The sequence below is a fragment of the Alosa pseudoharengus genome, unplaced genomic scaffold, assembly GCF_046254945.1.
Source record: "Alosa pseudoharengus isolate Yale_2024_CS ecotype anadromous, Long Island Sound unplaced genomic scaffold, YU_APseudo_1.1 YU_APseudo_1.1_scf_17, whole genome shotgun sequence".
In the NCBI taxonomy this organism is placed as follows: Eukaryota; Metazoa; Chordata; class Actinopteri; order Clupeiformes; family Clupeidae; genus Alosa; species Alosa pseudoharengus.
The window spans coordinates 31,464,257-31,488,945 of NW_027468640.1; the positions used below are offsets into that span (position 1 = coordinate 31,464,257).

Consider the following 24,689-nt stretch of genomic DNA (forward strand, 5'->3'; position numbering starts at 1 on the left):
AAGGGTAGTTAGGACATATTTAGACATATTTAAAAATGAGTTAAAACACATCGAGTAGGCTATAGCCATTTGTTGCCTCTTAGTAAAGATAGACTACCAGTAGGCTTAGTCAAATTAAAACATTTAGACCGTAAAGGTAGGCTACAATGAAATAAGCAACCCACCTGACGTGGTTTGGAATCCTTATGGGTTGGCTATACAACAACAAAAAAAATATTTAAGTCATTTCAGAAGTAGCCTTTTGCCCACTTGGGTTCTATTCCATATCAAGCGCGTCCCTGGACTACCTTAAAATATGGCCCCTCCTTCGACGGCGCTGCTTCAGTTCTGATTGGTCATGGCCATGGAAGGAATTGGTTGCAGAAATGCAAAACTTGTTGCTGGTTCCCTGAAACGCGCTCGTCTCACGCTGCGCCGAGCGCCAGACAAGAGTATGTGATCTATCAGCGAATCGCTTCCAGCTGGAATAGACCAGACCAGACTCTGGTGTTGAAGGAGTGACTGGAAGAGGACACACACGCACTGTGCGCGTACGTGTATGAGTGTGCCTGTGTGCGCATGAAAGAAAGGTCTGAGCGCAGTGTCGGTATTAGGAAAATTTAGTTTTTTTTATTTCTGCAAAGTGCTTAGTTGCATTTAAGATGATAAACACCGAGAGGACTGCGCTGTCAAGCGGCACTGTAGTGGCGGAGTTCGGCTAGTGCATGCCCTGCACCTCGGCCGAAGCTCGGGGACAAGGTCGCGCACAAGCCTCACTGGTTTTATTTCATGTCACACGGAGCTGGATTCTCCCTCGCCGGTTGCGCGAGTAGCCTACTCTAAGCAATATCCGGATTTTGCGGCCGATCAAGCACACCATTACAGCGATAATTTAATGGACTTCATAAGAGAACCTCACGGAAATCATTGCCGCGTGGCCGGAGAGTTTTTAATCGGTGGCTGACCTCACCAAATTTAGCTCTGAATTGTTTCTCTTCTCTGGACAATGTCAACGTGAAAGTCTGCACCTTCAGCATGGATTTTTAACGGACATCTGAGATCCCTTGTCCCGGGACATTCTACCAGGAGGTGGATTTTTTAATTGGGCGAATACTATCTCCATTCTGTCACCGATAGTAAGCGAAAGACATTTTTAACTTCTGTTAAGACGGAATATATTGGAGTACGGTTTAAAGGCACCACCAGTTTTTGGTATTAATGCATTTGGCACAGAAGGAACTCGTGTGAGTTTTAAAATCACCGAAATATTCTCTTTTGCCTATGTGGACAATTAATTGACATTTTCCCACCACCACAACTAAAACGGCGAGAAAATTGTGTTAATGTTGTAGTATCAACTTTTTGTGGTGAGTTACTATCGCACATTTAGACTATGTGTCTTTATTGTATCATTTTCTTTTAAAACATAGAAATGGATTTTTGACATCTTTACGCCCTGTCCCCCCCCCCCCCTCTTTCCGTGCGTTTGTGTGTCAATATAATACTGGATAAAACTCCGCTTGTCTTTTAGTAGTGGACGAGTTAAACCGAACTGTAGGGGAGAGGGCAGAGTTCTGCCTCGAAGCCAGACAAGCTGGCTGTCATGCAGGATTGGTAGTGGAGAAGTATGTTTGGACTTGAACAATTTGGTCCTCAAATAAATAGCAGAAACGTCGGAGAGAAAAACAATTTGAAGCAGTTAAGATCAAACATGAGCGCCCATTATAAAAACCCCGGTTTTCACACGGGAGCTCCGCCGCCCGGTGCGGTGGAACCGGGGATTGGGCCGCTGAACGAGCCACCTATGCTCGGGATGAACATGAACATAAACGGGGAGTATACTGGCGGCGGTTTTCACCCCCGCGGCCATTCGGAGATGCACGCTGGCGGTCTTCAACAGCAACAGCAGCAGGCGCCCATGCACGGGTTTTTCAACAACCAGCAACCTCATAGTCACGGACACTCTCACGGCCACCAGACCCATCCCCACCAACACCACCCGCATTTTGCGGGAGGCTTTGGTGGCCCAGAGCAGGGGTCTTCCTGTTTACATGGGGGTAGGATGATGGGTTACGGTGGCGGCATGGGGCCCCAGCAGGGCTTTGCGGAGGGCTTCGACCCCCTCTCCGAGGGCCAAGCAGGGGAGGGGTTCCCCCAGCAACAGCAGAGGCCTGGGTCTATGCCTGACTTCCAGCACCACGGACCCTCCAGTGGAAACCACCCCGTCCCTGCCCCCTGCCTGCCCCTGGACCAGTCACCAAACCGGGCTGCCTCTTTCCACGGCCTGCCCTCCTCCTCCTCCTCCTCCTCTGAGGGCCACGGTCTGGAGCCGAGGCGTTTGCCCCCGCAGGCCGGCGTGGAGGGCCTGGACTACAGCTACCCCAACGAGCCCCCTGCCGGCCACTTTGACGTGTCCGTCTTCTCCCCCTCGGACTCTGAGTCCCAGCTCCCCCACTTCGCCGCCGGCAGACAGGGGGCCGGTTTCCCCGGAAACCCGGCCCTGTCCAGGCCACCGGGGATGCAGGCCCTCCCCAAGGGCCACCCCCAGGGGCCCCAGCAGCCGCAGCAGCAGCCCCCCGCCCAGCACGGAGGAGGGGGGGTGTTCTTCGAGCGCTTCGGCAACGGCAGGAAGATGCCCGTGGGCATGGAGCCTGGCGTGGGGGCCAGGCACCCCCTCCTGCAGCAGCAGCAGGCAGCCGCCTTGCTGGGGCGCCAGGGCTCCCTCCCCCGGCCCCCCCAGCCCGAGCCAGGCGCCCCCAACCCGGGCATGCAGGACGGCAGTGGCCTCATGCCCGGCCAGCACAACCAGTTTGAGTACCCCATCCACAGACTGGAGAACAGGGGCATGCACCCCTACGGGGACCCCATGTTCATGCAGCAGCAGCAGCAGCAGCAGCAGCCTCCACCCCCCCACGGCCAGCCCCCCAACCAGCGGCTGCAACACTTTGACTCTCCGTATCTGAACGTGGCCAAGCGGCCGCGCTTCGAGTTCCCCGGCGGCGGTCACCACGGCACGGCCGGCGAAAGCTGCGGATCCTGGGGCGCGGGCGGCGGCGGCGGCAGTGGCGGCATGCACAACCCTCCCGGCATGGAGAGCCACCTCTCGCCCTCGTCGTACCCGGGCCTCCCGGGGGAGTTCACGCCACCGGTGACGGACGGCTTCGCGCCGGGGCCTCCCCTCCAGCACCCGGGCCACGAGCAGCAGCAGCAGACCCTGCAGCAGCAGCAGCAGCACCGCCAGAACGCCGCCATGATGATCAAGCAGATGGCGTCGCGCAGCCAGCGCATGCGGCAGCCCAACCTGCAGCAGATCGGTCACCACGGCGACGTGGTGCCCCCGGGTCCCATGGTGCACGGCGGTGGCATGCCGCAGACGGGCTTCGAGCGTGAGAACGGCGGCGGGCGCATGGTGAACTTTGACGGCCAGAACCCGCACCTGGCGGCTCAGGAGAGCGCCTGGTTCGCCGGACAACACCCCGCCCCCAGCGAGATGATGGCCCGGCGGATGGGGGGTCCGGGCGGAGAGCCCGGCGCACACGAGATGCAGCCCAACGGAGCGGGCATGATGTTCCGGCCGGGCGTGAACGGCATGGGCATGCCGGACGCCATGCGGATGCCTGGTGACGGGCACGTGCAGGGACCCCTGCACTCGCCCAGCCTGCACCCGCAGTTCGCCGGCAACATGGGCAACCTGGCACAGATGCAGTCGCCCGGCGGCGGCCTCTCCAACGCGCCCGCCGAGCGCCGTCCGGCCGACTTCTCTGGCCCCCCCATGGGCGGCCAGTCCGCGTTCCCCTACGGAGGACCCGGTAGGCAGGGTGCGCCGCCGCACGGCAACCCTCAGGGGGTCAGCACCTCCCCAGGGAGCTACTCCTCGCCGCCCGACTTCCCGCCGGGCCAGCGCTCGTCGGTCAGCAAGCTGGGCGCGCTCTCGCTGGGCAACTTCAGCAAGTCCAGCAGCAAGGACAGCGTCTTCGGCCAGAGCTGCCTGGCGGCGCTGTCCACCGCCTGCCAGAACATGATCGCCAGCCTGGGCGCCCCCAACCTCAACGTGACCTTCAACAAGAAGAACCAGAGCGAGGGCAAGCGCAAGCTGAGCCAGACGGAGCAGGACGCGAACAACGGAGGCGGCGGAAACGCGGCCAACGGGAGCACTGGTCAGGAGTACTTCCCCGCCGGCGGCGGCGGCTCTTCGCAGAGCAGCCAGATGCCCGGCGCCGGGCCTGGAGTGGGCGGCAAGCCCGTCAGTCAAAACCAGACGCCGGTGCAGGGGGAAGCCAGTGCCCTCTCCCCAAACTACAACATGGACGCTACCCCATGCAGTGATGGGAAGGCAGCAACAGGGAGTGGGAGAGGGAGAGGGAGGAGGAAAAGGGACAGTGGCCATGTGAGCCCTGGCATGTTTTTCCCCTCTGACAATGGCAACCCTGTTGTGAGTCCTGGTCAGCCGGCGCCCCCTCCGGCTGGCCTTGGGGAGAGGGGTGGGGGGACACCTCACGAGAAGCCCCTGACCTCGCCCTCCTGGGGCGGGAAAGGGGGCGACCTGATCCTGGGGGACCAGGCTGACCTCATGTCGTCGCTGGACAGTGGCATCCAGAGCGTCTCCAAGTCGGACGGCTGCTCGCCGCACGTGGACTTCCCGGACGACGTGGGCGTGGGCGGCGGCCTGCACTACGGCAACGAGGACGAAGTGTCGTCCAGCTCGGACGCCGCCGGCGCCAAGGCCAGCCGGAGCCCCATGATGGGGGGCTCCCCGAAGCTGGTGCGGGGCGACGGCGTGGCACTGATGGGTGGACAGAAGGGACAGAGCCTGGGCATGGCTAACCATACTACCTCGACATCTGACGGATACGGACTCGGCACCACCGCCAACGGAGGCAACGCGGGGCCAGGCGGTCACCCCGGAACGCCGGGCATGGAGCAGGTACGGACGCCCTCCAGCACTTCTGGCCAGGATGAGGTCCACCCTCTGGAGATCCTGCAGGCCCAGATTCAGCTCCAGCGCCAGCAGTTCAGCATCTCGGAGGACCAGCCTCTGGCCATGAAGAACGGCGGCAAGAAGGGGGCTGCCGCTGCCGTCGCCGCTGACTGCAGTGGACAGAACGGCGACGTGGAGTTGGCTGGCTGCAGCCCAGACGCCGGGAAAGGCAACATGGGCACTATAGACCTGGACACACTCATGGCCGAGCAGCACGCCACCTGGTATGTGCCTGACGACAAGACCCTCATGGAGGGCTCGGAGGAGGGCAAGGGCTTGACTCCGTGGGAAAAGACAAAAGGCCAGAGCAACATGAAAGAAGGTACAAATAATTTCTTTCTAGACGTTATGGTGTGCCGTGTGTCTTATGTGAAAGATGCTCAGTGAATGTGGAGAGTGGCAAGAGAAGTCCCCCTCCCTCCTCAGGGAAAAGTTAGGTAATGAGTAAAAAGAGTGTGTTTCAAATGTATGCTTTCTTCATGGTTCTAGCGGCAGGAAAAAATATATGCTTATTCACTCATTTATTTCCTAGTGATGAACAGAGAACTCTCACACACTCACTTGCACATATGCACTTCTCTCTTGAATGCCTTTGTGTCTTGCTCAACTCTGCATTTTGGTACCTTGGTTTTTTTGTCTGGACACTCTTGTTACTTTTACATTGAAACGGTAGACTCTGAAGTACGGTACATTTCTGTTTATAAACACACGGTATATTTATTGATAACATAATTGTTAACAGTAAGATTGTCATACAAATCATGTAGGCCTATGCCAATATTGTAAGGGTCATGAATGCAATTTATGTCCGATGTTTTGTGGAAAAGGTAATATGTAAATTGTTTGACAGGCTGTTGAATTTTGAAATAAATAGCAGGAGATGCGTTATGCTGTTACTGGAGGAGCTAAAACTTTTTTCTTATCTTGTAAGGATTTTAACCTTGCGTATTAATACTATTCAGAGAGGGAAATCGGTGTAGGAAAAGTCAAGTACACGTTCTATGTAGTTTTAAAGGCTTAACAAGTTACATGACTCGAACATTTATCTAAGGATTTAGTCTATTTTCTGGGTTTAAGTCCGCATGAAACCACGGAGAAAGGCTTCAAAGCGGCAGCCAAGGAAAAGTAAACATTTCCTGTGGTTCTTTATCTCGGTTTTCAGGGTGAACAACGGCCCTGCGAAGATTAATCGCGTTTTGAGGAGATGCGTTTTCACAGCGGGGTTTCCTCTTTCCCTATCTGTTTGTTTATGTTATTATGATTAGATAATCTGATTGAAGAGAGTGGATGTGGATTGATTTTAGATTTTACACGGGCTTTTAGTTTTGTCTTTGATAAACATGAGCACTTTTTTTCTATATACATTTATTTCATTACAACATTTCAGCATAACATGCTATATCGCATAATAATAATAATAGCCTAATAATAATAATAATAATAATAATAATAATAATAATAATAATAATAATTAATTGCGTTATTTGAATTATTATTTAAATTAAAATGTATTAGTATAACACCACTTTAGTTTTTAGGCTATAATATCGTATAGATTATAGATTTTAAAACTTATAAACTTGTAGTTTTAAGCAGTCGACGGGTTTGTAAGATTACAGTATCATGGTATTTTAACCATAAGTGGATTTTTATTTTTATCACCTCATAATCCACCTTTTCTGATGGGGCTTTAGCCTTCATTGGCAACACAAGAGCCTGGTAGACCATAGCCTTGACAACTCCGCTTTAACTTCTATATATATTGCGATTGCGCGCTTTTTGTTTTTAGAAGACGCCGTAATTGAAATAGTGCAGTAGGCTAATTATCACACTTAGTTCCGTGCGCTATAACGTACCGCTGCTCTGATACCACTTATATCAGAAACATAGATCATGAAGAGAATAGCAGAAAAATGAGAGACGAGGTGGATCTGTAGGCTAAAGTCGTGCCCATAGGCCTACTTACATATAGATATTCTACATATTTGATGGCGTCTTGACTGTGTCTGAGGAAAGGGTGGACAACATAGGAATTTTTTCTTAGCTGAGCGGTTTGAAAAACGACTTGATGCCAGTGTTCCTCATTAGGTTGCACTAAATCATTTTAAAGCCGTGATTGCATTGCAGGCCTCGCCGGCATCACATTAATCGACTCTGATGGAAGGATTACCCTGATAAAATAACAAAAAGTAAACAAATTAAGAAAATAATTTATGCTGGTTATTATTATTAATAGTATTATTATTATATTATTATATTATGCTGTATTGTACTTTTCATTTCTAAATTAATATCATAATCAGCTTGTGTCCAAGACGCCAATGTAGCCTATCATAATTTTAAAAGTAACGTTTAGTAACATTTCATTGTCGGTGTTCAGCAAGTCAGCCCCAAGGTTTCTTACTCTATTTTTTACCCCTTTGTTGTTTGTGCTCGTTCATTGGGCTGCTATGCCCAATATAGGCCAAACCCTTACAATGTGCTCCACACCAAGACAAGTCAGTGTCCTTACGAGTGAAAATGGCTGTATGAAACGGGAACTGTCTCCGCGACGGGACACGCATAATTGAATCGCCACGGCCAGGGAGCGCTTTCACGCACGTCAATAGGTAGCCCCCGGTGCGCATTCATTCAGTGTCCTTTTGTTCCGACTAACAACGGGAGGGCGGGGGCACGGCGAAGGCGCATCACGAGTCAGGGGACATTGTTTAACATTCAGCGCAGTCAACTACACCAACATTTCTCCGTGGCTTTATTGTATTTTTCGGGCGCCCCAATATAGGGCATCCAAATAGATTTGTTGCGCGTCTGCGTCGGTAGTCAAGAAAACAAAAGCACTCTGCCTGTTTCTCTTTCTGTTTCCTCCCTCTCTCTCCCTCTCTCTATCCTTTTTCCGTTCACCCCCCTCCCCCTCCTCCTTCTGAGGCTCTAAACGCACGTCGCTCGGGTGCGATCGATAGCTAGTTAGCACAAATCACTGTTCCTGACAGATTTTCATTTGAGGGTCATAGACAGTGAAGGCAAGAGGCGTGCTGGAGCTGCTTCTGACTTATTGAATGGCATCTGATGCTAGCCGCAAAAACAAGGAGTAGTGACTGACTGCTTAAATTCAAAAGCATATTTGATTCTTTTGGTAACGATATTTTTATTGTTTAACTAAACCAAAATCATATTTGGTGATAGGCTATATTAGTTATATGCATGTACAGTATGCCTGTCGTTGCACAATTTTCCATTAATTTATGGTACTCTTTTCTAATTTATATGAATTATGGATGCTTGCACATATTGATATGGGTAGTCTTGTGATTTCTTAATCACTTGAAAAATTAACCATCTAATGCTGTGAAATTGTTGTCTTTAGATTTTAATTAAGCATAACATCAATAAGTACAGTCACACAGTTTGTCGTGCTGCAAGTTAAAAACAATATATCAAACAATTCTGAATATTTTTGGTTATATATATATATATATATATATATATATATATATATATATATTAACTACTGATTTAGAACTTACAACTGATTTTAAAATTATGATCTTCAGCTGTGACTATATGTCATATTCATTTATTTGCAGAAATAAGTTTGGAGTTCAAATGAAACAAATCATTTTGATTTGTATCCCTCAAAAGCAAGATATTCTAAACAGTATTCAATCGTGTATCTGTATTAATAGGAACATGAGAAAAAAACAAGTCAAAGTGTAAATATAAGTGTCACTATCATGTATCCCAACATTTAGAGGCACACATATGCACATCCAACCACCCCAACACACACACACACACACACACACACACACACACACACACACACACACAGAGGCCCCCTCGAAAGCAAAGGGTTAAATGAGATGTAACTCAAGACATCCCAGGTGTACATCTTCCTCCCCCTCCCTGCAATTCCCTCTCTCTTCCAGACCCCCCGCCCCCCCCCCCCACACACACACACATCACATACTCTCTCACACACTCTCACTCCCACTCAGCATAAACTCTTCACCATAGTGCTACCACACACACACACACACACACACATACACATGCACACACCCAACTGCACACACACATGCACACACCCAACTGCACACACACACAGACACACACGCACAATCACACACGCACACAAAAACATAGAAAAGATTCGTGCCAACTTCCTGACAGTTTTTGTGGAGATGCTCTCATAATTGCTCCTCAGCAATTGCATCATTATTTTCCTCTTTGGGTTGTCAAGCCTCGACTTGCCTTCAGTGTTTATTGTATAAGGTGTTGGTGGAACTAAATGTACTTATAGCTCTAATGACTATAATTGCACAGCATTATGCCTATTAGCAAACATTCTCCCCTGCAAAATCTATGCGCTTCGAGGCATGTCAGTGACATTTCGTATTTGCTTTGCTCGTTTGTGTGAATACATCCCAGTGAAATAGTGCTATTAATTATTTGTAAGAACACTAAGGGTATTGTTTGCTTTTTAAATGAATGTCATTTTTAATAGCGTACCACTGGGCATATTGAAGTCTCTTTGAGGCGTTTGACACCTGTTTCCATGGCGACTTTGCTTGTGAGATGCGCTGCAGGGCCCACAAACAGGCGTCGCCCTGATACCTTTGCCCCTAATTGCTGATGTCAGACCAGTTCCCTCAGTCCGCGCTCCGAACCTTCACCACTGTGGAAGGAAACACGCCATCTGACCTGGAGCCAGCTGTCAAAGTCAAAGTCAGCTTTATTGTCAATTTCTTCACATGTTCCAGACATACAAAGAGATCGAAATTACGTTTCTCACTATCCCACGGTGGAGACAAGACATATTTTAACAATTTTAAGTCCACAGACAAACATAACATTCAAGTAAACAAAAAAGTAAGTAAATAAGTAAATAAGAGGGCACATATAATGAAAAAATAAGAGCAGCAAAATTTGGTTGAAATTGTGCATAGACAGTCAATAAAATAAAATACTAGTGCAAAGTCAGGCCAATAAGAGGCTGAGGTAGTTCTGTTTGACCTAAGTAAGAAATAAAGTGGCATAGTGGTGCAAGTTATGTAAGAGCAGCAGAAGTGTTGTGTTTCCAGGACAACAACAACAAGTTGCAAAGTGTACAAGTGTGCAAGTGGAGTGGTGCAGGCGGCCATTTGTGGGTCCAATGTCCAGGATGTTATGTAGCTGAGGGTGGAGGGGGGAGAGGAGGGAGAGAGTTCAGCATCCTAACAGCTTGGTGTATGAAGCTGTTGGTGAGTCTGGTAGTGCGGGAGCGCAGGCTTCTGTACCTCTTCCCAGAGGGCAGTAGATCAAACAGATTGTGAGCGGGGTGACTTGCATCACTCACAATTTTGGTCGCCTTGCGGGTGAGGTGGGTGGTGTAAATGTCCTTCAGGGAGGGGAGTGAAGCACCAATAATCCTTCCAGCTGTGTTCACTATGCGCTGCAGGGCTTTCCTGTTGTATTCAGTGCAGCTTCCGCCCCACACAGCGATACAGCTGGAGAGGATGCTCTCAATGGTGCCTCGGTAGAATGTGGTCATGATGGCTGGTGGAGCACTTGCTCGCCTGAGTTTCCGCAGGAAGTACAGGCGGCGCTGAGCTCTCTTCGCCAGTGATGCTGTGTTGGTGGTCCAGGAGAGGTCTTCACTGATGTGCACCCCCAGGAATTTGGTGCTGCTCGCTCTCTCCACCACAGCACCGTCGATGGTCAGTGGCAGGTGTTGGGTGTGACCTCTCCGGAAGTCAACAACAATCTCTTTGGTCTTGCTGACGTTCAGCAGGAGGTTGTTGTCCCTGCACCACGTGGTCAGATGGTCGACCTCCAACCTGTATTGAGTCTCGTCGAGCTGGTAGCGCCAGGAGCGCGTTGCTCTCTCTGTGGCGCGAGGGGGCGGGGGTGGTGAGGTTGGGACCGTGGCAGCAGCCCTGGCAGGGGCAACAGCCATGAGAGACCTCAGAAGCAGGGTTAATGAGGCCTATATGATGGCGCTAATTGGTTGGTTTATAGACTCCACTTAGTGCTTTATGGGTAGTGGAGTTTAACAGCCCTATCATGGCAGCTGCCCCTCAGCTCGTTCTCTTTGTGTGTGTGTGTGTGTGTGTGTGTGTGTGCGTGCGTGTGTGCGCGTATGTGTGTGTGTGTGTGTGTGTGTGTGTGCATACGTGTGTGAATGTGTGAGGTCATTGAGTATGCCTGGCATTGGTTGGTGTTAGCATGGCTGCGGTGGATGGGGCTACCCTCACAGGAAACGTTAACATTCTGTGATTCTCGCCGAGGCTATCTTCAGCTGTGGTCGAGCTGAAGTTTCAGCAGAATTTAATGGAGCAGAAAGACCAAAACTTTTTGTTTTGTGAAAGCCCATGGCCACATTGTGCTGGGCTTGATCCACTTGAACACACCCTCCATCTCTGGTTTACCTTGTCTTGTAATACCAAAGAAATAGATGACGGGGAAGTGTGTTCAGTGTAAATTGTGAAAGACAGAAGTTCAACTTGATGAACTTAATCTGTTCAGAATGTATTACACATGAGGCAATAGACGTTTGTGCAGTTTGTCAGCTTACCTTAGACTATACTTTTATCAACACTCTTAAATGACAACCCCCACTCCCACACACTCTCCTTCACACACACACACACACACACACACACACACACACACACACACACACACACACACACACACACAGTTGACATAACAAGAGTAGTTCTCCCTTGTTGATGTTTTCAATGCCAGAACCATGTCAGTCAACAGCACTGGGTTCTGTCAGGTCTGACACAATGTTTTACAACATCTTCTTAGCACAGGTGGATGGCGAGGTGAGGTCGGCTCAGTACAAAACAAAACGGCGGAGTAGTAAAAAAAAAAAAAAAAAAAAGCAGGAGAAGTGTTGTCGCTGTGCTCTCGGAGCTGTGTGTCTCTCACCTTGTTAGTCCCCCACTCTCTCGCTAAGAGCTCCCTGCGGGTGTGTTTAGTGGGTGTGATGTGTCAGAGTAATGGCCCCCTCCAGACCAGCAGCCTCTGCTGTGTAAGGGTGTGTGTGTGTGTGTGTGTGTGTCTCTGTGTCTGTGTCTGTGTGTGTGTGTCTGTGTGTGTGTGTGTGTGTGTGTGTGTGTGTGTGTGTGTGTGTGTATAAATTAAAAACTGTAGGCCTACTGTGAGTGTGTGTTTGTGTGTGTGTAGATGTGTTGAGAGAGAAAGGAAATGAGTACTATCCTCGAGTTTATGATGGTTGTGTATGTACATGTTGACACACAGAGGAAATAAACATTGTGTGTGTGTGTCTGTGTGTGTGTGTAAAGTAAGAGATGTTTTTTCCCTTCCTGATGGCGTGAACGTGCCTGCCATGCAGACAGTAGCTGCTCTCTCTCGTTAATTACTATCTTGGCGCGGGCAGCCTGCTTAAGCGAGATCGTCTCACCTCAGTATTTTTACCAGCCAGCCGTGGTTATGTGTTCCTTTTGTTCCCTTCACTCCTTTCTCTCTCTATCTCTCTCTCTCTCTCTCTCTCTCTCTCTCTTTCTTTCTCTCTCTCTCTCTCTATCTCTCTCTCTCTCTCTCTCTTCTCTCTCTTTCTCTCTTTCTGCCTCTCTGCCTGCAGCCTGACCTAACGTTTCAGGCGGAGGGATGTGTGTTGTCTTGATAACAGCCGTTCTGTGTAGGGAAATGAATCAGGAGCTTTTATTTTAGGATCCTACGGAGGAAAAGTACACCCTCCCCCGTCTGAACTGTTGTTTCACTCCCTTATGTGTGTACTTTGCTTCAATCTTCTCTTCCTCATGGGTGTTGTCTCTGTCTCTCTCTCTCTTTCTCATCCTATCGCTCCCTCCCTCCCTCCCTCTCTCTCTCTTTATTTCTCTCTCTCGCTCTCTTCCCCCCCCCCCCCCACCTCATTTTCTTTGTTCTGCGTGTCCCCTGGCCCTTCATGTGATGTGGCTGGTACGTGTTTTGACTGCTGTGAGGTGTGTGTGTTTGTGTGTGTGTGTGTGTCTGTGTCTGTGTGTGTGTGTGCTTGTATGATGTGAGTGACTGCCTGAAATGAGGTGGCAGAGGTGGCACAGTGAACTATTCCCACTCCTGCTGCAAGCGATGCCTTGTCCTTGAATGATATGAGACGTGTGTGTGTGTGTGTATGTGTGTGTCTGTGTGTGTGTGTGTGAGAGAGAGAGAGAACGAAATATATATAAATATATAGAGAGTTAGGCTTCCATACCCATACAAGGCTCCATAATTAGGGATCCTGATTTACCAGAGTTGAACAGGCGTATTGACAAGTCACCTGACAGACCTAACCTCCGGTACAGAGAGGGCAAACCAGGGTGCCGTCCAACTGTTTGCTCGCTCTTCGGCCCCTCCCCCACCCGCTGCCAATCCATTAAAATCATATTTATGCTATTGACGTGTGTCTCCACCGCGGCAACCCACTGCGAGGCAACGGAGTCTTTCCTGCTTCCTCCTCCCCAGCTTCTTACTCTCTCCTTTCTCCTGAAAAAAATTGAGCGATGGAAGAGAGAGAAGAGAGAGAGAGAGAGAGAGAGAGAGAGAGAGAGAGAATGAAAGAATAGGAGCATAGCCCTACGTAAAGAGAAAGAGAGATATATATGTATAGAGAGAGAGATAGAAAGAGAGAGATAGAGAGGGGGGGTGAGAGTGCAAAAAAAAAGAAACGAAAAAAGAAGTGAGTGCAAAGAAACAACACGGTGATTGACATTTACAGCGATGGGAGAAAACAGCTCGCGGCGAGCCACGTTCCAGATCCGTCATTATGAGGCGTTCCGTAGCGACTTCCTCCACAACAATGCGCACGTTTCCCCTCCGCGCCGCGCTGCTCCGCAGCGATAATAATCGTTAGCATAATCACAGCAATTAGCTGGAGCTGAAGCCGTGCCAGCGTTGCCAATTCACCGTTGGCACTCCCCGCTCGACTCGCTGCGTGGCACGGAACTGTAGCGCGGTGGCGAACGGTCAGAGAGCAGGGCTCCAGCTAAGTGGTCAGTTCTCCCCTCCACTGGCCTGTGCTGTTGAGGGAAAGGCCCCATTAGGTTGTCTGCTCTTTCTAAGCACCAGTTTTTGAAGTGTGACAATTAAACACAATCTAAGAGCCCATCTATGAGTCTGTTGCTTAATGCTTTTATTTTCAAAGTGAATAATGCGTTAGTGTACCTGGGGAAGAGGTCACTGTGTTTGGGATAGGAAACGGTCAGGGGTGAGGTGTTGGTCAGAGAGTATTGGATGAGTGGAGGATTGCAGTGCTCTTTGGCTCCTCTTCTTTTCTTTTCCTCCATCACTGTCTGTCTGATTTCTCTCTCCCTTTCTCTCTTTCTCTCTCTCCCTTTCTCTGTCTCTCTCTGTCTGTCTCTCTCTCTGTCCTTTTTTAAACACAAACTCTCCTCAGGGAATGAAACTCCTTAGGTAGGCAGAGGAGATTGACAGCAGTGGTCCCTCTTGTGAGTGCACCCAGACGTGTACACACACACACACACACACACACACACACACACACACCACACACACACACACACACTTACTCAAATGTCTCAAATTAGCCCGTCCTTTGTACGTGTGTGTATATATGTTTTATGTTATGCGTGTATGTCTGTTTTAGAAGATCATTGCATTAGAGTTAAAGAATTTCCCCAAGGTTGACTGACAGCTGAAGAATTCCAAAGAGAGAGAGAGAGAGAGATGAGAGAGATAGTGAGAGAGTGAGAGAGTGAGAGAGTGAGTGAGTGAGTGAGTGAGTGAGTGAGTGAGTGGGTGAGTGAGTGAGTGAGTGAGTGAGTGAGTGAGTGAGTGAGTGAGTGAGTGAGTGGGTGAGTGAGTGAGTGAGTGAGTGAGTGAGTGAGTGAGTGAGTGAGTGAGTGAGTGAGTGAGTGAGTGCCTCGACTCCGTGTCAGTGGCTCCTCATCCTCGCCTCTCCCCTGCCTTCACTGAGCATTTCCCATTTCTCCCCGAGGCCAGACACACACCGTTAAAACTGCACTTGTCTTAGCATGTGTTCAACATGCCCTTTATAGCTCTTCGAGAACAGATTAGGACTGTGTGTGTGTGTGTGTGTGTGTGTGTGTGTGTGTGTGCGTGCGTGTGTGTGCGTGTGTTTAGAGAGGTTGTGATAAGTAGAAGGTGACACATTTCCTGTTGTTCTTTAAAAGAGAGCAGCTGACTTGTGAGTGTCTTGCACAAGCAGAGCCACAGTCTGGCTATATCTAAATTATTTTAAAGACTCTTGAAAGAGACATGGCTATTACAATAATTGCAACTGAAAACTAGTGCAGCCCCTACTACATAGAGCAGTATTGGTACGTGTGTGTTAGTGTGTCTGCAGGCGTGTGTGAGAGTGTGTGTGTGTTTAATTTTGTATACGCTATGTTTAGACGTGTTGATAGACAGCCAAAGGCAGTTATGTTATTTGGCATACAGGTAGTCGTCAGGAGGCTATAATTTGTATTGAAAAACTGACAAATGAGTTATGACATTAGAAGCTATTCCTGTGATGTGTGTTTGTGTGTGTGTGTGTGTGTGTGTGTGTGTGTGTGTGTGTGTGTGAGAGAGAGAGAGAAAGAGAGAGAATGAAATAATGAGAATGAAACCAAAGCCTATGTGTGTATTGCTCTGTCGGCAAGTGGCATAGTAGCGTGATATGTACCTCTTTTAGAAAATGTGTCCTCTATCTTTTTAACGTCTCTCCATTTCCCTCACTTTTTCTCATCTCTCTCTCTCTCTCTCTGGCATCTCTCTATGTTCAAGCTATAAACTGTTCACCCTATCTTTGTTGTAGCGTGCGGGAGAGAAACAACAGCTTTTTCCGAATTCAGTCCGAACACATCTCTCCCACAGTACACGTTGCATTTCTCCCTCTCAGTGATATTTATCATTTTTTATTGGATTGTTTGCTCTGAGAAATCCAGTGAAATATTGGTTCATAGTTAAGAAACGAGAAGCAGATGCCCTGGCGCTTGTGTTTATGGCTGAGGACAATTTCCAGCAGATTTGGGGTTTGAACGCTCTGGTGTTCACTGTTTTTCGATACTAGTTTTATTAACTTCTGTCGAGAAAAAAAAAATAACGTGTCTCTAACGTTTGAGCTGATTTGGTCTTGTGAAAAGAGTAAGGAAACAACAACACCAGTGTCGATTGGTGAAATTAGTCTAATTGGTTTGGGTTGGACTGATTGGTGGGATTGTGGGTAGGAGAGAAGTGGTGAGTCCTGTCACTGCACTAAATGTTACTCTGCTTCAAGATGAAAAAAATCTGGCCTCTAGTCCAAACCCCCCCCCCACCACCACCACCACACACACTCACTTGCAAACACGAACACACACACGCTGAACCCCACACCCCCTTTGCTCGGCCATACGTTCCTAATCCCAAAATTCCCACCCGTTTAAGAAGAGAAGAAGCATATGTGCATGTGCGTGTGTGTGTGTCTATGTGTGTGTGTGTGTGTGTGTGTGTGTGTGCGTGTGTGTGCGTGCATTGTGTTAAGGTGTGAATATGTGTGTGTTCCCTGCTCTGTGTTTTCTCTCTCTCTGTTTGTATGTGTGTGTGCGTCATGTCTGTATATGTCTGTACAAATCTTTTCCTGCTTGTGTGTGTGTGTGTTTGGTTCTATTTGTCTGTGAATGTGTTCTCTCTCTCTCTCTCTGTGTGTGTGTGTGTCTTTTGGTTCTGTGTCAGGGTATGTATATTTTTTTTCCTAAGCTTGTGAATGTTTTCTGTGTGTGTGTGTGTGTGTGTGTGTGTGCGTGTTTTGGGTCCGTGAGTGTGAGTGTGAGTGTGTGTTGTTGCCCTGATAAATAAACAGAGAGGCTGGAGACTGGTGTGGCAGTATGAGCCGAGGCTCAGCTGATTCCGACGCATCGCCTACAACACGGCTTAGACCCGCCAGCTGATTTATGTGCGGCCATACTAAATCACTCGCTGTGTCGCCATGTGTGTATTAGTTTCCTCGGAGTTAGTGTACATGCGCGTGCCTCTGTGTGTGTGTGTGTGTGTGTGTGTGTGTGTGTGTGTGTGTGTGTATGTGAGTGTTTGAGGGTGAGTGTGAGAGAGGGAGAGTAAGAGCAGAAGTGTGTGTGTGTGTGTGTGTGTGTGTGTGTGTGTGTGTGTGTGTGTGTGAGTGTTTGCGTGTCTTGTGTGTGAGTCTCTCTTTTGGCCCCTTAGGGGAGCCAGCAGGAGGGTGGGGGAATCGCTGGAGCAGGAGGAGGAGTAGGAGGGTGGGGGGCTGACATGCCTGCCTGGACTTGTCTTTTCTCTCTCTCTCTCTCTCTCTCTCTCTCTCTCTCTCTCTTTCTGTGAAAATTAGGCAGGAAATTCAAACCACAATAACCACTTCTCACAAAGGCAATGAACCAACCTTTGCACACTTCTACATACTTAAAGCATTCTATTAAATAATTATCTGCAGACCATTTTTAAATGTACAAATACAGGAAATAGCATCGTAAATAATGTCAGTAATATGCATTGCATTGTGACATCGTAAATAATGTCAATTATTATGACAGTTGTGACAATGTCTAAAGATCTTTCAGCCACAAAGTGACGGTTTACTTCAGTGTGAATCCGTCTGTTGTGGCATGTTGAGTCAAATCGTCTGGCTCCATTCCTATTTTCCTTCCCAGTGTCAGCACCTGGAGAGGCCAGTTCTCGACGGGGTCATATTTAGCTCTGGCTGCGGGGGCCTTGGCAAAATGGCTTCTATTTTCTGTGAGGGAGACCGGGGTTAGGAGGTCGGAGGTGAGGGGTGAGAGGGCGCGCGCGAAGTATATGGGGAATAGAGGGCACACAGAGAAGGCATGGGAGCTCTACTGCTCTGGGAAAAAAAACATGGCAGCTTCTGTCAAAGAGTAGCTCAAGTCTTTTTTTTTTCTCACGCATTTTTTATCGAGCTTTCTCAAACCCTTCCACACACACACACACACACACACACACACACACACACACTGTCTATCTTTTGTCTTTGTTTTTCTTTCTCCTCCTGTTGGTTTTTCACCCCCTATCAGACCTACCTGTTCTTGTAAGCGTCAGTAACATCACTACTATCACAAAGCGGAAAAGCGTGCCATTATAAAGAGTATAATTGCGTCATTAAGATATAGTATCACATTAAACTTTAGGATGCCTTAATGTTTGTCCTTGGGCAAGAGCTGAGGAGATGATGGAGGTGGAGTCAGTCAGTGTAGAGTTAATGAAAGATCTTTGTTTGCATCAGTTTCTGTTTCTTGTCTTTTCTGTGTTCTTGGCTGGTTGTAACCGAATGAGATAGAAATACATGTGTTACAAATAATGTCCCGTAGACCATTAAAGAAGATAGAAATAAGATGTCTTTCATTGAAGAAGATAAAATGTTTTTTTGTGAGTGCCTCGATGAAATGATGTGGCAGAATTGTTGTTGCAAGTGGTGTTGTTTGCATGCACAGTTATCAGTTATTGACAGTTATTGACTCACCAGAAAGCTGTTTTCTTGGACACTGTAATGGCAGTCAGTACTCAGCCTGTTCTGCCTCTGTCTGGCTAATGTAATATTCCGGCCACACACCAAGTGTGTGAGTTTGTCAGGTTTCATGCCTAAAGAGTCCTTAGCTTGTTAAATGTCATGGCCATTTGGGGATACAGCCCGGCGTTTGATGGAAGATTTCACACCCGCTGCCGCTACGTGTGTGCTAATGTGCTAGCATGGCTAATTCACAGCCCTTTTCCGGCGAGGCACAGTCGCATGCGGCTGCTTTTTGATCTCTTTTTATTAGGCCCTCGTCCACAGGCTTTTGTGGTACGCATGGGCAGAGATGAGGGGAATGTGTGAGCAGGCTTCATTTAGTGGTCAAGTAGCGGAATAATATTACACTTCTCCCAGACTCTCTACCTCAGTGTTGCTAATTCACGGCTGGCTCATCGTTTTCTTCAACACATGTTCAATGATTTAGTTTGTTCGCTCCGTGAAAAATTCAGTGCCTGTGAAATAAATTTGCTGATATGGCTAGGTGGCATTGTTTCAGTAGATGTTTGGTGACCCGTGGAAAAAAATGAAATATGAAAAGAATGTCTTTTGTTGTTTACATCTGTACATCTCCTAAGCAGAAGAATGTGCATTCCTGTCAATTTCACATGACATGAATTACTCCCACTGTGTACTACACACACACCAAAAAAGACATTATGTACTGTATAACATTTTCACAGCAGCTGTAGGTCCACCTAGGCCTACAGTTGTTTAGTGCCGACGGTGCTTACCCATTGAACAGTCGTCATAACTATTATTTTATTTTTATTTTTATTTATGTTATTTTTTAAGACTTGTAATTATTAAGCTAAGCTTTTGAGTGTGAAAAGCTGTGAGATTTTGTGAGATTCCTGACATTTAGTGTGACGTAAGTGACACGTGAGAAATGTTGAAAATCTGCTAATCTCACAAAGTAAAGGTGAGGTGTGTAAAATTTGTAGTCTGACTTACTCTGGTTCGAGTTGAATTATTGGCTTATGGATGAATAACTTCAGTATTAACTGTAATTATTAATAATAGGTGTGTGTGGATTCAGACTGGAGTGACAGGTCTGTGTGAGTGGAGGCCAGTCTCGTAAAGGCTTGAATAGAGGTTGATGCCAGAGGTAGTTTGGCTTTAGTGGTGTTGGTGCTACTGGAAATATTTGTGCACACTGGTGTTAAAAGACCCAAAGTAAATGTTGTTATTGTTTTATTGTTTGTTGAGTGATTGGTGTGTGTGTGTGTGTGTGTGTGTGTGTGTGTGTGTGTGTGTGTGTTTTATTGTCTCACGCTGAGAGCACATCGTGTTAATGTTAGCGGCCCACCCACTTGCATATGTAGTGCCAGAGGACATGTCTGTTTGTTTTTGGGAACACAGAATGTACGTGTGAGTGTGTATGTGTGTGTGTGTACCTATTTGTGTGTGTGTGTGTGTGTCTGTGGCAACTGGCACTATGGCAGCTGGTTGGCCTTTTTTGGTGGCGCTTTTGTGGTGGCATTGTTGTGCAATTGCTGTGTGTGTGTGTGTGTGTGTGTGTGTGTGTGTGTGTGTGTGTGTGTGCGTGTATGTGGCGTTGTTGTCAGATTGCTGTGTGTCAGGGCACTGGCTGGGGAACGCTTGGCTGACTATCCAGGCCGGGACCCAGCCTGCTGTGCCTAGCTACCGTGGGCTATTGGCAGAGAGCTGGGGGGCACAAGACAGGGTGTGTGTGTGTGTGTGTCTGTGTGTGTGTCTGTGTGTGTGTGTGTGTGTGTGTGTCAGAGAGAGAGAGAGAGGACTCTAGTGATGAGGTGTTGGGAGGGAGTGCCCTCTGGCACAGGCTGGTTCACCATCACTGTTGCTGCCACCACGACAACCAATCCACACACACACACACACACACACACACACACACACACACACACACACACACACACACACACACACACATACACACACACACACCCACACACCCTCCCTCCCTCCCTCCATCTCTCCTTTTCTCTCTCCCCCTCTTCTCCTGCTCCCACACCCTCCTCTCTGTCTTTTTGTTTGGGAGTCCTGGGGCACTTTTGGGGGAAAAGAGGAGAGGGAGAGAGAAGGGAGGGGGGGAGATAGAGGGCGAGAGAGCGATGGAGGGAGAGAGAGAGAGAGAGAGAGAGAGAGAGCGATGGAGAGAGAGAAAGAGAGAGAGCGATGGAGGGACAGGGGGGATCTGGCTGTCTGACCTTTTCCCAAATCTCTCCACTTTTCCGTGCCAGTGGTCCCGGCAGGCACAGACAGGCTCTGGGGCAAGAGCTCTCCTGCAGCGCCTGTGTGTGTGTGTGTGTGTGTGTGTGTGTGTGTGTGTGTGTGTGTGTGTGTGTGTGTGTGTGTGTGTGTGTGTGTGTGTGTGTGTGTGTGTGTGCGCGCGTGCGTGCGCGCGCGTGTGTGTGTGTGTGTGTGTTCCGTGTATCTGTCCATCCATGTCCATGCCACACATACTACGTCTCAACACATTGACATGAAGAGAGGGGAAACAATAGAAGAAAGGAATAGCAGGGGGAAGAGGACAGACAGACAGATGGGTTGTGCAGTGTCCAGGAGACACAGGGGCCATGCTCTCCTCTCCTCTGTTCTCCTCTGTTCTCCTCTCTTTTCCTCTCCTCTCCTCTCCTCTCCTCTCCTCTCATTCTCTGCTGCTTGTCCTGCTCGTGTGTTTGAAAAATGCTCTTATCCGCTTGTCATTGTCATGCAGTAACATAAGTTCATAAAACAGAAAGTTTAGTGCATATATTATCATATGTTTAATACACACACCTACTGACACACACCCACACAGATATATATCAAATATATATACACACACAATACATAAGCCCTCACTCTATCCTCTGACCTGGCATACACACACACACACACACACACACACACACTCACACATACACACACACACACACACACACACACACATTCACACCAATTACCTTTCCAATGGGTGACCTTTCATAAAGCCAGGTATGGATTTTTCCTTGAGGCGTTCACGCAACCAGTTCATTTCCAGGGTTTGACACCAGGGCAACAGGGTTGGGAGAGTTTGGCAGGGTCATTACAGCGGTAAATTGGGTCAAGCAGTGTCAGAGGTCATCTCCCCGTAGCTTTCTGACCTGGCGACCCATGAGCGCCCACCACACACACACACACACACACACCCCTCCCTCTCTTGATACACACGAGTGACTCCACGGTGAATAGACTACGCCAGTGGTCAGTCACTACAGGGCCTGATCTGGGCCTGATGTGTGTGTTTGAGTGAGAGAGAGAGTGTCTGTGTCTGTGTGTGTGTGTGTGTGCGTGTGTGTGTGTGTGTGTGTGGAAGAGGGAGGTTGGTTGGGTAATTTCTTCCCGAGGGCAGAGGTCAAACACACCGTAGTGGCTACTTCCAGCTTTTCCATCCAGGCTCCGTGTCTCGTGGGGGGGGGCTTGTGGAGGAGGCTCCTGAGACTCCCATAGGACAGCAGACATAATTCCTGCAGCTATAGGCCCTCCTTCACACATCACTTTCCAATACTCTTTTGTAATGTTTCTGTAACATTTTTCCTGATCCGTGCAGCATAACATTGTGTTTTAAGACATTCCAGTCTGTTTTTGTCATTGAAATGTAAAAAAAAATGTTGCATGAATGTCCTCTCCAGGGCTGAGTACTTTATAAGCTTGCCCTGTTGAAATGCTTTACTCAGATCAAATGCATGTGAACAGCCACAGTATACTTACATCTCTCTGTCTCTCTCTCTCTCTCTCTCTCTCTCTCTCTCTCTCTCTCTCTCTCTCTCCCAGATGGGGACGTGTCCCAGAGTAAGTCGGCGGGCGGCGTGGGGGCCCCGGGCCCCGGCGGGGCGGGGAGCCACCTGCAGTGCCTGTCGGTCCACTGCACGGACGAGCTGGGCGAGGCCAAGGGCCGCAACGGGCCCGTCTCCTCCTGGCGCTCGCTGCACTCCGACATCTCCAACCGCTTCGGCACCTTCGTGGCGGCGCTCACCTGAGGACTGGCTCCCTTCGGCCACGCGCTCTGTCCCTCTCCTACTGCTGACCACAGAGAGTGGAGAGAGAGAGAGAGAGAGAAGGAAGGAAGGGGGGATGAAGGGATGGAGAGGACTGAGAGAGAGGAGGAAGACAGCAGTGATTGGAGGAGGAGGATGATGGAGGATGTGGATGAAGAGGAGGAAGATGATTGCAAGCTGATTGTTGCTGTTGCTGTTGATCGTCGTCTCTCTCTCTCGTCATCCATTACCCAGGGATGGGAATGCTCAGACAAGGACACACACATTCACAAGCATACACACATCAACACACAGAAGACATGCACACACACACACACACACACACACACACCCTCACTTACACATACACACATTAACACACACACACACACACACACACACACACATTCACACATTCACACATTCACACCACTGGTGGACAGGACTTTATGGCAGGGTGCCAAACAGATGCGTCCACCGTAGGAGAACCTCAAACGTTTTTTTTTTTGTGTGTTTTTTGTTTTAGTTTTTCTTTTGTTTTTCTTTTGTTTTTTGTTTTCATTTTTGTAGAAAATGAACAGACATGAATGAGGCTTGAGGGAGGAGAGTGGGGGAGGGGGGGGAAAAGAGAGGGAAAGACCTCGAAAGAGACGGAGAAGTGAAACATGATGTCAGGGCTCTGCCGCACCGGTCCTGGAGGGAAGACCACCAGACAGTCCACTCATGCCCCCCCAACACACGATCTTCTGGGTATGAGGGGGGGGGGGGGGTCACTAATCCTATTGTCAGCCAGAGACACACTGGGGCTCCTTTTGAAATGTGGGCTCTCCGAGCCACCGTACCTCAACAAGGCTCAGCAGGCGACTACTTTACCAGTTCCTGCTGTGTGGAGGGAGAGAAAGAGAGACAGAGAGAAAGAAGGAGGAAGGCAGAAAGAGAGAGAAGAGGCAGAGAGAGGCAAAGAAAGAGGGAAGGAGGAAGGGACACACACACACACACACACACACACACACACACACACACACACACACACACATCCTGACTGCACCTTTATCAGTTGATGGGATTGCCCCCTTCACTCTTCAGTTATGTCAGATAAAGACACTTCCTCCTTCTCTCTCTCCCTCTCTCTCTCTCTCTCTCTCTCTCTTTCTCCCTTTCTCTCTTCTGGTGACTGGTATCGTCAGATTGCCAGGAGGGAGTTCACAGACCTTCTCACATCCCACTCTTGGTTGAATCTGTAACAAATGGGTGAAAGATGGAGTGACTAAAAAAACAAGTGAAAGAAAAAGAGTATTGGTATTGCACATGTAAAATAAGAGAACATTTGCTGTGTGTTAGGCAATCTTGTAATCTTTAAATAAAGCTTCTGTTGACTTTGAATCCATAGATGGAGGATGTGACGATAACTTGCAAAAGCCGCTGCGGTATCTTCTCTTTTTTTGTTGTTGTTTTGTTTTTCTTTTTTAAAAAATAATATGTAAAGTGCAGTCGTCAGTTTTCCTGCATATTGTATATATCTGTATATGTTTTATTGAGTAACTAAATAACAATAAATATGACGGTAATGGTGAATTGGTTCCAGTCTGTTCCTTGTATTTTGAATGCAACCTCAACTTTACTCACAGCTTAATGTTTAGTGACTAATGTAAGACAAATATTTTCTTTTAAACGCGCCATTTTAATAGAGTAATTGTTTAATATTCTATGTATCATTAGTTCTTTTATTTATCAATTGATACAGTTATTTAAATTGAGTATTTATCAAATTTCCAAATTATTTATCAATAAGCTAGGAGGAAATAAATAAATAAACACACCCTCTTGTACCAATCCCTCTCAATGCTATTTCCTCTCATATCATGCCCCTGAAGAGTTGCAACTAGCTCACCTGCAGTGATCATTACTCTTAGATTGGGGGTGGACGAATATGATGGAGATTCAGTGTGAATGGCCCATTCAGCTGCAAAATAAACACGGCCCACTGTACAAAGAGCGTCTCACAGGCCGCGCTGCTCTCAAGCTGAGAGCCACTTCCAGATAACCTCCAGAACAGCCCGCAGGCCCCCGTGTGCCGGGGCCCGTCTTCACGGGGGTGGAACGGCGCGCTCGCCGCTTGTTCTGCGCCTCTCGTGTTACACTCCCGTCCACTGATGAATGCATTCTTTGCTTCTCTCTCTCCCTCTCTCTCTGTCTTTGTCACTCTCTCTCTCTCTCTCTCTCTGTCTTGTGCACTCTCTCTCTCTCTCTCTCTTTCCAT

General features: G+C 48.3%; 1 protein-coding gene across 1 annotated transcript; it reads left to right on the forward strand.

The window, feature by feature from the left end:
• The first annotated feature begins 1,194 nt into the window (after nucleotides 1-1,194).
• Nucleotides 1,195-23,988, forward strand: mn1b (meningioma 1b). Its single transcript, XM_076289307.1, has 2 exons — nucleotides 1,195-5,279; nucleotides 22,227-23,988. Exons 1-2 carry the CDS (start codon nucleotides 1,607-1,609, stop codon nucleotides 22,430-22,432), a joined length of 3,879 nt encoding a protein of 1,292 aa, XP_076145422.1. The 5' UTR covers nucleotides 1,195-1,606; the 3' UTR covers nucleotides 22,433-23,988.
• Nucleotides 23,989-24,689: the final 701 nt, after the last annotated feature.